General features: G+C 53.7%; 1 protein-coding gene across 1 annotated transcript in view; it reads left to right on the top strand.

Moving 5' to 3' along the window:
• The window catches only part of egln2 (egl-9 family hypoxia-inducible factor 2), a 47,736-nt gene extending 32,590 nt beyond the window's left edge, over positions 1-15,146 (top strand). Inside the window, exons 3-5 of the mRNA XM_063059940.1 lie at positions 473-609; positions 11,940-12,007; positions 13,424-15,146. Coding sequence (XP_062916010.1) covers positions 473-609; positions 11,940-12,007; positions 13,424-13,455 — 237 coding nt within the window. The 3' untranslated portion in view covers positions 13,456-15,146. The remainder of the gene's footprint in view (positions 1-472; positions 610-11,939; positions 12,008-13,423) is intronic.
• The last annotated feature ends 482 nt before the right edge of the window (positions 15,147-15,628 follow it).

Below are 15,628 nucleotides of genomic sequence, written 5' to 3'. Positions count from 1 at the left end.
CCTGATAGAGGTGTATAAGATGATGAGAGGCATTGATCATGTGGCTAGGCAGAGGCTTTTTCCCAGGGCTGAAATGGCTAGCATGAGAGGGCACTGTTTTAAGGTGCTTGGAATAGGTACAGAGGAGATGTCAGGGGTAAGTTTTTTACACAAAGAGTGGAATGGGCTGCCAGTGAAGATGGTGGAGGCAGAAACGATAGGGTCTTTTAAGAGACTCCTGGATAGGTACAAGGAGCTCAGAAAAATACAGGGCTCTAGGTAATTTCTAAAGTAAGTATGTGTTTGGCGCAGTATTGTGGGCCGAAAGGCCTTATTGTGCTGTAGGTTTTCTATGTTTCTATGGCAGTAGAGCGTTTCCTTGGCCGTGTGCCAGATATCAGCTCGAATTTATGTCCCCAGGGCGGGATTTGAACTCGCAACCTTCTGCAACTGCCGTTCGCCGCCCACCTCTTCCCTTTTTTTTGTTCCCCAGGTCCATGGCGGCTTGCTGCAGATATTCCCGGAGAATCGATCGGAGGTTGCCAATATTGAGCCTTTATTTGACAGGTTACTCATCTTCTGGTCTGACCGCCGGAACCCCCATGAAGTGAAGCCTGCCTACGCCACTAGGTAATTGGGAGGGAGCCGGTCGGGCCCTCCTGGTTCCGGCTAGGGGGTGTGGTGAGTGAGATGGTGACGTTGGGGTGGGGCTACTGGGCCGCAGTGACCTTGAGGTTTTCCGTGTGCAAAAGCAAAAAGAACATGGGCTAAACTGGGAACTGGGCCCGGCAGTACCCTTCTGGACTTGGGTAATCATTTTCTGAAATAATTAATTTATAAATAATAAATAATTTTCTGGTGAGGATGGAGAGGAATTCATAATGTGGCCTGGAATGAAATGTCTTGGTTACAAGGAGAGAACGTGGAACATAGGAGCAGAATTAGGCCATTCAGCCCATCGGTCATGTCCATCATGGCTGGTGTATCGTCCCTCTCAACCCCATTCTCCCCGTGGCCTTTCATGCCCTGACTAATCCAGAACCTTTCAGCCACTTGGTACTGGAGGGGTGGGTCTCCTTCTCCCTGCAGCGGAAGAGGCGGGGGCTGGCCGGTGGTGTCACGCTGCCAGCACCGGACTTCGAGGCGAGCGGTCCCAAGTTCGAATCCAGCCGGCTCCGTACACGCTTTCCATCTGCGCTGGGTTGAGCGTCGAGCTGGCGACTCTGCCTCGTCGAAAAACCGTCAAATGCAACTGAGGCAGCAAAAATGCTACCCGGTGCCCGAGGAAAGGAACGACAGAAGGAGTTGGGAGATCGATTACATAAAGAGGGGTATGGAGGAGACAGTTCCCCCTTAATATAGGTAGATAAAAACTGGGTTTAAGGTAAGGTCCTTTGCTGCCTGAGTACAGCAGCCAGAATAATGAAAGACTCACTCACCCCACACATTCCCTCTTCTCCCCGCTCCCATCGGACAGAGGATACAAAAGCCTGGAAGCTGCTGCCACCAGGCTCTATCCGCAGTAATAAGACTATTAAATAGTTGTGGGCACGTGGCCAAGTGGTTAAGGCATTGGACTAGCGACCTGCAGGTTGTGAGTTCGAGCCCCAGCCGAGGCAACGTGTTGTGTCCTTGAGCAAGGCACTTAATCACACATTGCTCTGTGACGACACCGGTGCCAAGCTGTATGGGTCCTAATGCCCTTCCCTTGGACAACATCGGTGTCGTGGAGAGGGGAGACTTGCAGCATGGGCAACTGCTGGTCTTCCATACGACCTTGCCCAGGCCTGCGCCCTGGAGAGTGAAGACTTTCCAGGCGCAGATCCATGGTCTCGCAAGGCTAACGGATGCCTTTTTTAAGTAGTTGGAGGAGCAACACCTTATATTCCGTCCGGGTAGCCTCCAACCTGGTGGCATGAACATTGACTTCTCAAACTTCCAGTGATTGCCTTGCCTCCTTCACCGTTCCCCATCCCCTTCTCCCTCTCCTTACCTGTCCATCACCTCCCTCTGGTGCTCCTCCCCCTTCCCTTTCTTCCATGGCCTTCTGTCCTCTCCTCCCAGATTCCCCCTTCTCCAGCCCTCTATCTCTCCCACATATGAACATCCAAGCCCTTTACTTCACCCCCCCCCGATCCAACCTATCATCTGCCACCTCGTACTTCTTCCTCCCCTCCCCCCTGCCTTCTTATTCCGACTTCTCTTTCATTCCAATCCTGAGGAAGGCTCTGGGCCGGAAAGGTCGACTGTTTACTCTTTTCTGTGGATGCTGTCTGACGTGCTGAGCCCCCCCAGCGTTTTGTGTGTGTTGCTGTTAAATAGTTTCCTAGGATGACAAGACAATGACCTCACGATCCACCACGTTATGATCTTTACACCTTCCCATCTAGCTGCACTTTCCCTGTAGCTGTTACACTTTATTCTGCATTGTTAGCGTTTCCCCTTGTTCCACCTCAGTGCACTGATCTGTATCAACAGTATCCAAGACGAGCTTTTCACTGTATCTCAGTCCATGTGACAGTGACATGGTGGCATAGTAGTGCAGTGGTTAGCACAGCGCTTTACAGTACCAGTGACCCGGTTCAATTCCCGCTGCTGCCTGTAAGGAGTTTGTACGTTCTCCCCGTGACCACATGGGTTTCCTCCGGGTGCTCTGGTTTCCTCCCACAGTCCAACGATGTACTGGTTGGTAGTTTAATTGGGCATTGTAAATTGTCCTGTGATTGGGCTAAGGTTAAATCAGGGGATTGCTGGGCGGCCTGACACAAAGCACCAGAAGGGTCTATTCCGTGCTGTATCTCGATCAATAAGATAAATGGATAAATTCCGTTCTGAGGAGGTCTGAGGGGAATTTCTTTCACCCAGAGATGTGTGAGGGCGGGGGGCACCTGGACCCCAATGCCTGAGAGGGTGATGGAAGCGGGCACACGGACAGTGTTTAGGAAGTTTCCAAACGAACGCTTGGATCGCCTAGAAGGCGATTAGCCAGGTGCTGAGAGATCTGGGATCAATATGGGAGAACCTCTGAACATGATGGGTTAGTGGATAAGGTGATGGAGAAGTCTATAATCCTTGTTTTCAGTGGCCGGGACTTGTGATATCAGCACTGGTACATCATGTTAAAGCTGAATAGAAACTCTTGTTTAAGACCATAAGACATAGGAGCAGAATTAGGCCATTCAGCCCATCGAGCCTGCTCCACCATTCCATCATGGCTGATTTACTTTCCCTCTCAACCCCAATCTCCTGCCTTCTCTGCATTAAGTACACCCAGTGACCTGGCCTCTACGGCTGCCTGTGGTGATGAACTCCACAGATTCATCACCCACTGGCGGAAGAAATTCCTCCTCATCTTTGATCTGAAGCAGGGGTTTCCCAACCTCTTTCACGCTATGGACACCTACCGATAACCGAGGGGGCCTGTGGGCCCCAGGCTGGGAACTCCTGCTCTAGAACAGTGTCCGTGTGTGCTGATGCTATGGCCTCCAGTCCTGGACTGTTGAAAACATCCTCTCATCCTCTCCACAGGAACTCCATCCAGGCCTTTCGATATTCGATAGGTTTCAATGAGATTCCCACACCACATTCTTCCAAACTCCAGTGAGTACAGGCCCAGGGCCTCCAAACCTCCTCGTACATTAACCCTCTCATTCCCAGGATCGTTCTCGTGAGGTTCCTCTGGACCCTCTCCAACGTTGACACATCCTTTCTGAGATAAGGGACCATAAACTGTTCACAATACTCCGAATGCAGTCTGAGCAGTGCCTTAGAAAGCCTCAGCATCACATCCCTGCTTCACATTTTAACCCTCTTGAAGTGAGTGCTAACATTTTAGCTACACCCGAGTACAGTTCTCTCCCTACCCTCCATTACGCCGCTGGAGTTTAGGGCAGCAATGAAGGTCCTCCATCTCTGGTGGTGTTCAGGGCTTCCTTCATCATGTCAGAAGCTTCCTCTCAGTTTCCACCACTGTCAGTCATGCAAGTCCCGGGTGGAGACTCAGGAATATCATCACACTCAGATATAGAAGGATTCTTCATTACTGTTTCTGTAACAGTTTTGTTTGACCAGTCAGGGTTGTTAGCCCTGAGCTGAACCCCCCCGGAGGACCGGTGGACCACTCTTAGTCTGACCTCTACCCTTTGACCTGCTTGGCATGGGCGACCCTACCAAAGCATAAAGCCCTGACCCCAGCCGGGTCACTGAGGCACGCGAGCCTCCAAAGCCAACGACAAGGTTGTGGTCGTCTTGGAGTTGTGTACAGCCGTGGCCGTCACACAGTAGGAAGGATGTGATTGAGCTGGCGAGGGTTCAAAGTAAGTCTATTATCAAAGTACCACAGGGTAGGGAAAATACAATGGAATTGTACAGAAACTATATATAAGCTGACAAACAACCGATGTACAAAAGAAGACAAGTAATGCAAATTTAAAAAAAAATTAACCCTGGGAACATGAGCTGTAACGAGTCCTTGAAAGTGAGTGTGGTGGGTGAAGAGTCAGTTCAGAGTCATGGTGATCGACGTTTCCTCTGGTGGGGGGAGAGTCTGAGACCAGAGGACACGGCCTCAGCATCGAGGGCTGTCCATTTAGAACGGAGATGAGGAGGAATTTCTTCAGCCAGGGGTTGGTGAATCTGTGGAACTCGTTGCCACAGGCAGCTGTGGAGGTCAGGTCTTGGTGTACATTTAAGGCAGGGGTTGATAGGTTCTTGATCGGTCAGGGCGTGAAGGGATACGAGGAGAAGGCAGGAGATTGGGGCTGAGAGGGAAAATGGATCAGGCCATGATGAAATGGTGGAACAGACTCGATGGGCCGAATGGCCTAATTCTGCTCCTATTATCCACGCTGGTTCAGGACCCTGATGGCTGCAGGGTGGTAGCTGTGCCTGAACCTGGTGAAGTGCTGCAGAGGTGATTCACCAAGGTATTGCCTGGACTGGACTACAGCAGTTAATAGGAGACAGGATTGTCTGGGCTAGTTTTCCCTCGAGGGGAAGAGGTTGACGGGTGTCCTATTGGAGGGGACAGAACATCGCCTTTTCCACAGTGGTGAGCCTGAAAGAGAGTGGGGCATCGGCCACCGACGGCAGCCCACCGGAGTCCTCTGTCCTGGGCCGGACTTTCAGGTTGTCCCCAGGTGTTACCCATCTTTGAAGATCCTTCCTCTCCCTGGGTTGAGGTCTTTGGAGGTTCTGTAGCCCTGGGTTTTTTTTACGGGATGGGGTTGCTAGTGCCATGCCCAACCCTCCCAAGCAGAGTGATCTGAAACAGGACGACAGGACGGAGGTTTGAGGTGAGAGGAAGGGGGTTTAGAGGTAATCTGAGGGGGGTTTTTCCCACACAGAGGGAGTGTGAAGATTGAAATTTGAAAGAAGAGCCTTATTGATCGAACTGTACAGTGAAATATGTCGTTTGCGCCAACGACCGGCACAGCCCAGGGATGCGTTGAGGGCATCTCACAAGTGTCACCACGCCTCCGGTACCAACATAGCATGCCCAGTGCCTACTGACCCTCACCCAAATTCAAAATTCATATTCACGGAGTACAGCCAAATGAGACAGTGTTCCAAGGTGCAAAACATACACAGCACATGAAGCGAAATAGCAGACAAAAAAAAACAGTCACGCCAAAAAAAATCACGTTATATAGTCCCTGGGTGACGCGTCCCGCAGATTGACAGTACAGTTCTCGGCAGCATGTAGCAGCTGCAGTCTAGCCTGTTGGTCCTCCAGTCGAACACTGGAGCAGCAGAAGACTTTTTTGGACTGTGGTCGGAAACCGGAGCACCCGGGGTGAAACCCACGCGGTCGCGGTTAGAAGGGACCACGCGGTCGCGGTTAAAAGGGACCAACTCCTGACGTTCAGCAGCGGGAGTTGAACCCCAATGGGTTCATGTGTCCCTGTTCAGGGGTGGGGGGGAGGGAAGGGCTAAGCAAGTACTCCTCCTCGCCCGAGGGTGACCTGCAGGCTAGCGGAGGGAAGGGGCGCCTTGCACCTCCTCTGGTGGAGACGTACCCCCATCCCTGCCACCTTATGTGAAGGTGAGTGATTAAAACATGGGGGCGCAATTGACGGAAATGTGGGGGCAGGTAGTGTAAGTTTGGCAGGGATTGGTGTCAGTGCTGATTCAATGGACTGAATGGCCTGTTTCGGCACTGTAGGTCTCTGTCACCCTATGCAGGGTGATGCCCCTGTTGGTCAGAGTTGATCATAGATAGATGTTGTGCCTAACTGTCTAGACACGTGTGCCGGGGGAGTATGATATGGAGAGAAAGCTGTTGCCCAAGGAGCAAGCTCCCCTTCTCCACGCAGCTGATGAACCCAAAGGAACGGTAGAGACTGATACAGTTTGGCACCAGCAGCGTCGCAGGAGTTTCCAGTCAGCGTTGAACTCAATGTAGGACTGCCTTAGGGACCTCACCTCTGGCTTCTTCTCTCCCAAAGCCTTCCCCGTGAGCGGGTAGAGCCACAAGGCAGTGGAGGCTTGAGATCAGAGTTTTCCTTCTCGATGAGCTGCCAACCATGGCTGACGAGCCCCATTTCTGCCCAAAACGACTGGTTTTCAGGCGCCAGTGACCCGCCTTTGCCCCTCCTCCTGTTGGTAGAAACAGTTCCGCTGGGCTTGGTAGCTAAGCCACCCATGAAGGCCAGGAGCTGGACTTGGTTGTCAGAGGCTATTTGAGGCACACGCCATTGGGAGCATTTAAAAGGTAGTGGGAGCTTGTCCCCACTATCACCCCAACAGGCTTTAACAACCTTAAGGAACCTATGCAGGGACTGCCCTTTAAAAAGAGCAATGCAGGTGTAACCCTACTGGCAGAACCCTTTGAAATTCTTGAGCGAGGTGTGGTCAGTGGAACTGCACCCTGCCTTCTGAACTGTGTGTACCAGGCCAGCCCAGTGCTGTGGGACGAGGGCAGCCCGTTTGGACTGTGTGTACCATGCCGGCCCAGTGCTGTAGGACGAGGGCAGCCCATTTGGACTGTGTGTTCCAGGCCAGCCCAGTGCTGTGGGACGGGGGCAGCCCGTCTGGACTGTGTGTACCAGGCCAGCCCAGTGCTGTGGGACGGGGGCAGCCCGTTTGGACTGTGTGTTCCAGGCTAGCCCCTTGCTGTGGGAAGGGGGCAGCCTGTTTGGACTGTGTGTTCCAGGCCAGCCTGGTGCTGTGGGACGAGGGCAGCCCGGTTGGACTGTGTGTTCCAGGCCAGCCCAGTGCTGTGGGACGGGGGCAGCCTGTTTAGACAGTGTGTTCCAGGCCAGCCCGGTGCTGTGGGACGGGGGCAGCCCATTTGGACTGTGTGTTCCAGGCCAGGCCGGTGCTGTGGGACGGGGGCAGCCCATTTGGACTGTGTGTTCCAGGCCAGCCTGGTGCTGTGGGACGGGGGCAGCCCGTTTGGACTGCGTGTTCCAGGCCAGCCTGGTGCTGTGGGACGGGGGCAGCCCGTTTGGACTCTGTGTACCAGGCCAGCCCAGTGCTGTGGGACGGGGGCAGCCCATTTGGACTGTGTGTTCCAGGTCAGCCCTGTGCTGTGGGACGGGGGCAGCCCGTTTGGACTGTGTGGTCCAGGCCATCCCGGTGCTGTGGGACGGTTGCAGCCCGTTTGGACTGTGTGTTCCAGGCCAGCCCGGTGCTGTGGGACGGTGGCAGCCCGTTTGGAATGTGTGTTCCAGGCCAGGCTGGTGCTGTGGGACGGGGGCAGCCCGTTTGGACTGTGTGTTCCAGGCCAGCCCAGTGCTGTGGGACGGGGGCAGCCTGTTTGGACTGCGTGTACCAGGCCAGCCCAGTGCTGTGGGACGGGGGCAGCCCGTTTGGACTGTGTGTTCCAGGTCAGCCCAATGCTGTGGGACGGGGGCAGCCCGTTTGGAATGTGTGTTCCAGGCCAGCCCGGTGCTTTGGGACGGGGCCAGCCCATTTGGACTGTGTGTTCCAGGCCAGCCCAGTGCTGTGGGACGGGGCCAGCCCGTTTGGACTGTGTGTTCCAGGCCAGCCTGGTGCTGTGGGACGGGGCAGCCCGTTTGGACTGTGTGTTCCAGGCCAGCCCAGTGCTGTGGGACGGGGCCAGCCCGTTTGGACTGTGTGTTCCAGGCCAGCCTGGTGCTGTGGGACGGGGCCAGCCCGTTTGGAGTGTGTGTTCCAGGCCAGGCTGGTGCTGTGGGACGGGGGCAGCCCGTTTGGAAGCACTGTGGCAAAGCAGGAAGAAAGACTCTTAACTGTGGCTTGTTGCTGGAGAGCAGACTCGGGGCGGCCGGACACTGTATTCCCACATCCCAGCTAAATTTCCTTCCCAGCCACTTTCCTCTGGGAGCCCAGAGGATAGACACAGGCCTTTCAAGCAAGGATTTGACTGCTTGTGACAGAATTGGCAGGATTCCCCCCGGACTTCTCCCTTTCTCCCTGTGCTACCTGGGCTTGTCAGCGCTGTAGCATAGTGGTTGATGCTTTACAGCGGCTTCAGTTCCCGCTGCTGTCGGCAAGGAGCTCGAACACTCTCTCCACGACTGCGTGGGTTTCGTCCCGGGTGTTTCCATTTCCTCCCAGAGTCCAAAGACGTACCGACCGGATAAGTTGTGGGCGTTCTCCGTTTGTGCTAGTTCTATTGTTGGCTACTCAGCACAATACTTGACTGTGTTGGTTGTTGACGCAAACGATGCAGTTCACTGTATATCCTGATGAATGTATGACAAATAAAGTTAATCTTTTTATTCCCACCTGTCGTACGAGCCGGCCGGTGGTGCGGTGGTATCAGCACCGGACTTCGAGGCGAGTGGTCTAGGGTTCGAATCCGACCGTCGCCGTGCATGCTTTCCACCCGTGCCGGGTTGAGCATGGGGCTAGCGACTCAGGCCTCGTTAAAGACAGATAAAAATGCTAAGGTTGCTGCTCGACGCGCCACGAGGCGCGGAAAGGAACAGCAAGCTGTTGTACGACCTACCCGGCCTCCTACCGCCAGAGAGCCAGGTGCAATCGGATTTGTAGTGCTGTCTCTGTGGAGTTTGCACGTTCCCTGAGCTTCCCCGAGGGGGGCACTCTTGTTTCCTTCAATTTCCTTCGAGTCAGTGTATCACGCTTATATGGAGTGGTGAGAGGTTGCAGCCCCCGTTTGAGTATCTGCTGCTGGGGTTCAGGTTGCAATACAGCCCCGCTCTGCTCATAGACGGGCACCCAGTTCGGAGGGGTGCGGGTTGGGAGGAGGATCAACTGGTGGGCTTGCTCCTGCGCCTAGGGGGCAGAAAATGGAGGGCCGACTGCCTGCCCCTCTCTCGAGGATGTGTTCGTGCCCGGCTGTCCTTGGAGAGGGAGCACGCGCTCACAATAGGTGGAGTGGGGGATCTCCGGGAGCAGTGGGCCCCCCTGGGAATTGACTTTTACAGACAGTAGTAATCACATTTTAATTTGAATTCATTCACTGTCTTGTAAATGCTGAATGTTTGTACTTCGTCAAGTCAAGTCAAGTCACTTTGTCATTTCGACCATAACTGCTGGTACAGTACACAGTAAAAACAAGACGTTTTCCAGGGCCATGGTGCTACATGAAACAATACAAAAACTACACTGAACTACGTAAAACAACACAAAACTACACAAGACGACAGACCTACCCAGGACTGCATAAAGTACACAAAACAGTGCAGGCATTACAATAAATAATAAACAAGACATAGGCACAGTAGAGGGCAGTAGGTTGGTGTCAGTCCAGGCTCTGGGTATTGAGGAGTCTGATGGCTTGGGGGAAGAAACTGTTGCACAGTCTGGTCGTGAGAGCCCGAATACTTCGGTGCCTTTTGCCAGATGGCAGGAGGGAGAAGAGTTTGTATGAGGGGTGTGTGGGGTCCTTCACAATGCTGTTTGCTTTACGGATGCAGCGTGTGGTGTAAATGTCTGTAATGGCGGGAAGAGAGACGCCGATGATCTTCTCAGCTGACCTCACTGTCCGCTGCGGGGTCTTGCGATCCGAGACGGTGCAATTTCCAAACCAGGCTGTGATGCAGCTGCTCAGGATGCTCTCAATACATCCTCTGTAGGATGTGGTGAGGATGGGGGGTGGGAGATGGACTTTTCTCAGCCTTCGCAGAAAGTAGAGACGATGTTGGGCTTTCTTTGCTATGGAGCTGGTGTTGAGGGACCAGGTGAGATTCTCCGCCAGGTGAATACCAAGAAATTCGGTGCTCTTAACGATCTCTGCGGAGGAGTCATCGATGTTCAGTGGAGAGTGGTCGTTCTGTGTCCTCCTGAAGTCAACAACCATCTCTTTTGTTTTGTTCACATTCAGAGACAGGTTGTTGGCTCTGTACCAGTCCGTTAGCCACTGCACCTCCTCTCTGTATGCTGACTTGTCGTTCTTGTTGATGAGACCCACCACGGTCGTGTCATCGACGAATTTGATGATATGGTTTGAGCTGTGTGTTGCAGCACAGTCGTGGGTCAGCAGAGTGAACAGCAGTGGACTGAGCACACAGCCCTGGGGGGCCCCCGTGCTCAGTGTGATGGTGTTGGAGATGCTGCTTCCAATCCGAACTGACTGAGGTCTCCCAGTCAGGAAGCCTAGGATCCAGTTGCACAGGGAGGTGTTCAGGCCCAGTAGGCTCAGCTTTCCGATTTTAAATGTATTTAAATGCATAAATAATTTTTTTATACTTTTGTGGAAAAAAAGGGCTCAGCAGGTCAGGCAGCACCTTGGGGGGGGCGGGCGGAAATGCACAGTTGATGTGTTGGATTCTTCAGCCGGTTTGGAAGAATTATCACCACTGTCGTCATCACGCGCCATGTCATAAGCTCCTCAGAACTTTCCCTTGATGTGACTCGTGAATATCGTGCGCTGTTGACCGTGACTGTTTCTTCCATCACTTCCCCCCACCCCACTCCCGTCGCTGCAAGATGTTCGAGCTTCTCGTTCCTCAGTGCGTGTCCCAGAAATCCCAGCTGACGATGTCAGCTATCTTCTTCCTCCGGCTTTTGGCAACACCTCCTCCTGGGAGTGCGGAGGGGAGATCGGGTGCGTAGAGAGCGGGGCGAGGGGTGGCGGGTGATAGGTGGGTCCGGGTGAGACGCCGTCGTAAGCAGGTGCAGGAGGGGAGAGGCTAAGAGGTGGGGGGGGCAACACGAGGCTGAAGATAATGGGAGAGGAAGGTGGAGAATGGAACCAAATAAGAGAGCTGGGTAGGGGACCCAGTGGGATTCTTGTGGATGTTCGTGCTCTGCCTTGCCTGAGGGTGACCTGCAGGCCAGCAGAAGAAAGGAGTGCCTTACACCTCCTCTAGTAGAGACGTATCTCAACCCCACTAACCGTAGAATGCTACAGCACAATATAGGCCATTCGGCCCACAATGTTGCGCTGACCTCTATATATATCTACTCCCCAAACATTTTAACCTTTCTTTCCACAGGCTGTGAAGGAGGTGTTTAAAGAGACATTTAGACAGGTTACAGCCGGAGAGGTATTGGGACAAGCTCTTTTGATTTATTGATACTTCACGCCCCTTTATCTTAAAGTTTAACCTAAAGATAGAAACTAAGTGAGGAGCTGAGCGGAGCCGAGATGAAAGATTCAATATGGCGCTTTTGAAAAATCTATCACCTTTATACTCGAGATAACAGAAATTCCTTAGATAAAGATAAACCAATTAAGAGGCTACACAATTAAAGCAATGATAACAGTTGCTTTAATGTGCTAACACTTTTTAGCCAATTAAGAAATGAAAAGGTATATACTGTATATGTAACTGCTATACCACCTTCTGCCAGTAAGTGGCGACAAAACACATACTGTGTTTGTTAAAGATTCAGATTGTTAAAGATGCAAATTATGTCAGTGAAAAAGAAACTACGATTAAAACTACACTCTAGGAGTGCGCCACATGACCCAGCCTCCTCTCCTTTGTAGCTTGGTGTCGGTGGAGCGTGAGCGGAAGGCGAGGATTAATTGCCTGACTGACCATTTCCTCCCCTTTCCCCCCCAGGTACGCCATCACTGTCTGGTATTTTGACGGCAAGGAGAGGGTTGAAGCTAAAGAGCGATTCAAGAGAGGTGCGGCACCCCCCCGCGAAACGCGTATCCTTGGGGGGGGGTTGGGGTTTACGCCATGGAACGATTAGAGGCGGTGTCCGGTACGGTCAGGCACCAGCAGCCGCTATTTCTGCCCCATCTCGTTTCCCGTCCGCGCGAGGGACTCCTGTGCTGGCTTCTCCGAGCCACGGTTCCCCCCGAGCTCTCCCGACTGCTTTCCCCTCGCACCTTCAGAGGGAAGCTGTTGTCTTTCCTTGTTTCAGAAAGACGAGGGTCGGAGTTTGACGCTGCCCCTGAGCAATTAAAGAGGGGCTTTAAGAGAGAGTGACCCCAAGTAACCCAAGGAACTGGATCACGGGACAAACTAGTGGAGCCGCTGTTCCCAACCTGGTGTCCACAGACCCCTTTCTTAATGGTATTCGTCCATGGCGTGAAAAGGGTTGGGAACCCCTGCTTTACAGCAAAGAAAGTAATGTCATCTTCCTTATAATGGTAGGTGAGGCCATTCAACCCATCGAGTCCATTCTGTCATCCAGGAGAACAATCCCTTATTGTCTCTCTCTCACACACACACTGATCACTTTATTAGGTCCACCTGCTCCTTAATGCAAATATCTAATCAGCCAATCATGTGACAGCAACTCAATGCATAAAAGCATGCTGGCATGGTCAAGAGATTCAGCTGTTGTTCAGAGCAAACATCAGAATGGGGGAAGTCGTGTAATCTAAGTGACTTTGATGGTGGAATGATTGTAGGTGCCAGATGGGGTCACCCGTCTTGCGAAGTCAGTGCCCAGAAGAAGGCGACGGCAAACCACTTCTGTAGAAACATTCGCCAAGAGCAGTCACGGTCATGGGAAGACCGTGATTGCCCACGTCGTACAGCACAACTCATAATGATCATGTCGTACGATACAGCACATAACAAATACTAAAACTGAGAGTAAAACGTGCCATTTACATTGACAATCAACATAGACTGATGATGTGCCCACGAGTGTCACCATTCTTTGGCGCCAGCGTAGCACGCCCACAATCTACCTGCCCTAACCCTGTCCCGTACGTCTTTGGAAAGTGCAGGGAAACCCACCCAGCCACGGGAGGGGATTGTACAAACGTGCAGACAGCGGTGGAACTGAACCCTTATTGCTGGTGTTGCCTGACCGCTACGCCCCAGTGCTGCATGGTGGGGTGGGAGAGGGAAAGGCTGAACCCAGTGGGCCGAATGGCCTCCTCTGTTCTAATAAACAAATCCTGAAACCTGCTTTTGGGGACTCCGTTTGGTCCCAACACAGCGTCCACAGCAGAACTAAGTGCGGAGAAGGAAAGGTCAAAACCATCTGTCATTCGCAAATGGACTTCTGTGTAACCGCAGGAGTGTTTAATTACGTTCTCTGGCCCTGCTCTTTCTCACGCATTGTCCTCCTCTCTTCACAGCCTTGGCCCAGAAGGCCTTGAAGTTCGACTGAGAGCAGGGTGACCGGAAGCTGCGTTGGACGGGCCGGCCACCCTGCCAGCGTGCGTTGTGCCGCTGCGCCAGCCTCTCGGCCCCCCTCGTGGACCCGGTGGATCTCCTGCTGCGTCGGGAGAGGACCCCAGTCCTCATGGACAAATTGGCCTGGGTCGGGTGGAGCCTGACCACTTCGCTGGTGTGCGCGGTGGGCGTTGGAGAGCGAACGTTGGAAGTTTTGGTCATTCTCTCCCCTCCCCCCTTCCCAGCCAAGGACAACTCTCCCTCCACCCCTCCAACCCCGTCTCCATGTTGTACACGACATCTTTGGGCCCTGCACCTCGGCCTATCAGCGCTGATCTGGCCCGTGGAATCACAGAGCGCGACAGGAGAGGAACAGGCCTTTCGGCCCATTTGATCCGTGCCAGCCCATGATTCAGCCTGGTCCCATCTCCAGCCCGGTTCCGGAGGGGGAAGCACGTGTCAGGGTCCGTGCGGAAGTTCCCCTGGTGATCCGACAGGGTCCACCCACTCCCCTGCTACCGTTCCCGCTTGCTAAGTGTAGTTAAGGGACGAAAGGAAGAACTCCCAGCCCCCGTTTTTTTGGTGGGGGGGAAGGAGTTGTTGGAGAGAGGGGAGGTGGCCGAATACAGGCCCTCAGGAGGATACCATCAGCTCCGGAATCTCGAGCTAGGACCGGCGTGACCCGGTGCCTTTGGCAGCATTCTCGGCCCAGTGGAAATTGAGGCCAAGTGACACGACGCTGTCGCCCCCCATCCCTTTGGACACTGCACCCCCTTCGCCGCCCCCTCCCCAGGAACGGGCCAGAACCTCCAGGAATTGGAGACCAGTCCACTACAGAGGCCTGGGAGCACGCAGGCCAGGGAAGGCATCTGAAGAGCATGGCATTTTAAAAGTGAGATCTCAGTGGACGCTTGGCATTTGGTGTACACAGCAAGATCCCACAAGCAGCAACGTGGTGGTGGTAAACTAATAATGTTGATTGGTCGAACTGGCCAGGACATGAGAGAACACTTGTATTCTTTAAAAACACACCTGTTAATGAGAGGGTAGTCCCGGGGGTGGGGTCTAATTTGGCATTTCTGAGGAGGTGGTATCGGGATTTCCATAGTCAAGTTCCCAGAGCGGGACTTGACCCCACAGACCTCGGATTGTCAAAGCCGCTGGGAGGGGTGGGGGGAATCCTGCCATCCAGCTGTCTTCTCTCCCCCCCCCCCCCCCCGCGGACTTCCCACGCCCCTCTCCGGCAGGGCCCCACGGTCCGGCGGGCTCCTGTCGTCCAACAGCGGGATTTGACCCCCGGCATCCCTGCGAAAGGTGTGAAAAGTTACGGGAAAAAGGTAGGATGGGGTTGAGGGGGGCAGTGGTGGAGGAGACTCGATAGGCCGAATGGCCTAATCATCCTCCTGTGTTTTATGTTTTCACCCGGTGTGACTTTGAATTTTCCCCGGGAAACTACATTTTGAGGATAATTCTTTGCAGAGCCACTTTAGATTTAATGCATTCGCCTTTGGAGAGGGAGATGGTTTCGAGGGGTTTGGGGCCTTGATTCGCCAATCGCCTAAATTGTTAACCGTTCTCTCATCTAATGCTCCCGCTTGACGGGTTCGGCACAGTCCTTTCTGAGATCTCGACATTGTACTGGGAGCGTGAATCGGATTAAAACTGAATTGTTTACTCTTGGGGTCGGGCTGCTGCTACTGGGGGGGGGGGAGGCAGAAGGGACAGCAGAGCGTCTGCGGGCCGAGCAGCACCTGCGGGAGGCGGGGAGGAGCTGTGGACGCTTCAGGTCAGGCTGGCTCCGTTTGCCGGGAACATCAGAGCTGACGGCGATGGGTGGCATTCACGCACGGTCCAAGGATACCCGCGGGTGTCGCCACGCCTGGGGCGCGGAGCGGAGCGTAACGCGGCGGCGGAGAGGTTAACAACGCTTTACAGTACAGGCGACGGCGTCCATTTTGCCCGTGACCGTGTGCGTTTCCTCCGGGTGCCTCCTAGAGCCCAGACATGTACCGGTTGATAGGTCAATTGGTCATTGTAAACTGTCCCGTGAGTAGGCCGGGGTTAAAATCGGGCGGCGTGGCTCGTAGGGCTTATTCATCGAACATAGAATAGTACAGCACAGTACAGGCCCTTCGGCCCACAATGTTGTGCCGATCCTCAAACCCTGC

Source organism: Mobula hypostoma, chromosome 10, assembly GCF_963921235.1.
Source record: "Mobula hypostoma chromosome 10, sMobHyp1.1, whole genome shotgun sequence".
Lineage (NCBI taxonomy): Eukaryota > Metazoa > Chordata > Chondrichthyes > Myliobatiformes > Myliobatidae > Mobula > Mobula hypostoma.
This window is presented reverse-complemented; position numbering and strand designations above follow the sequence as displayed.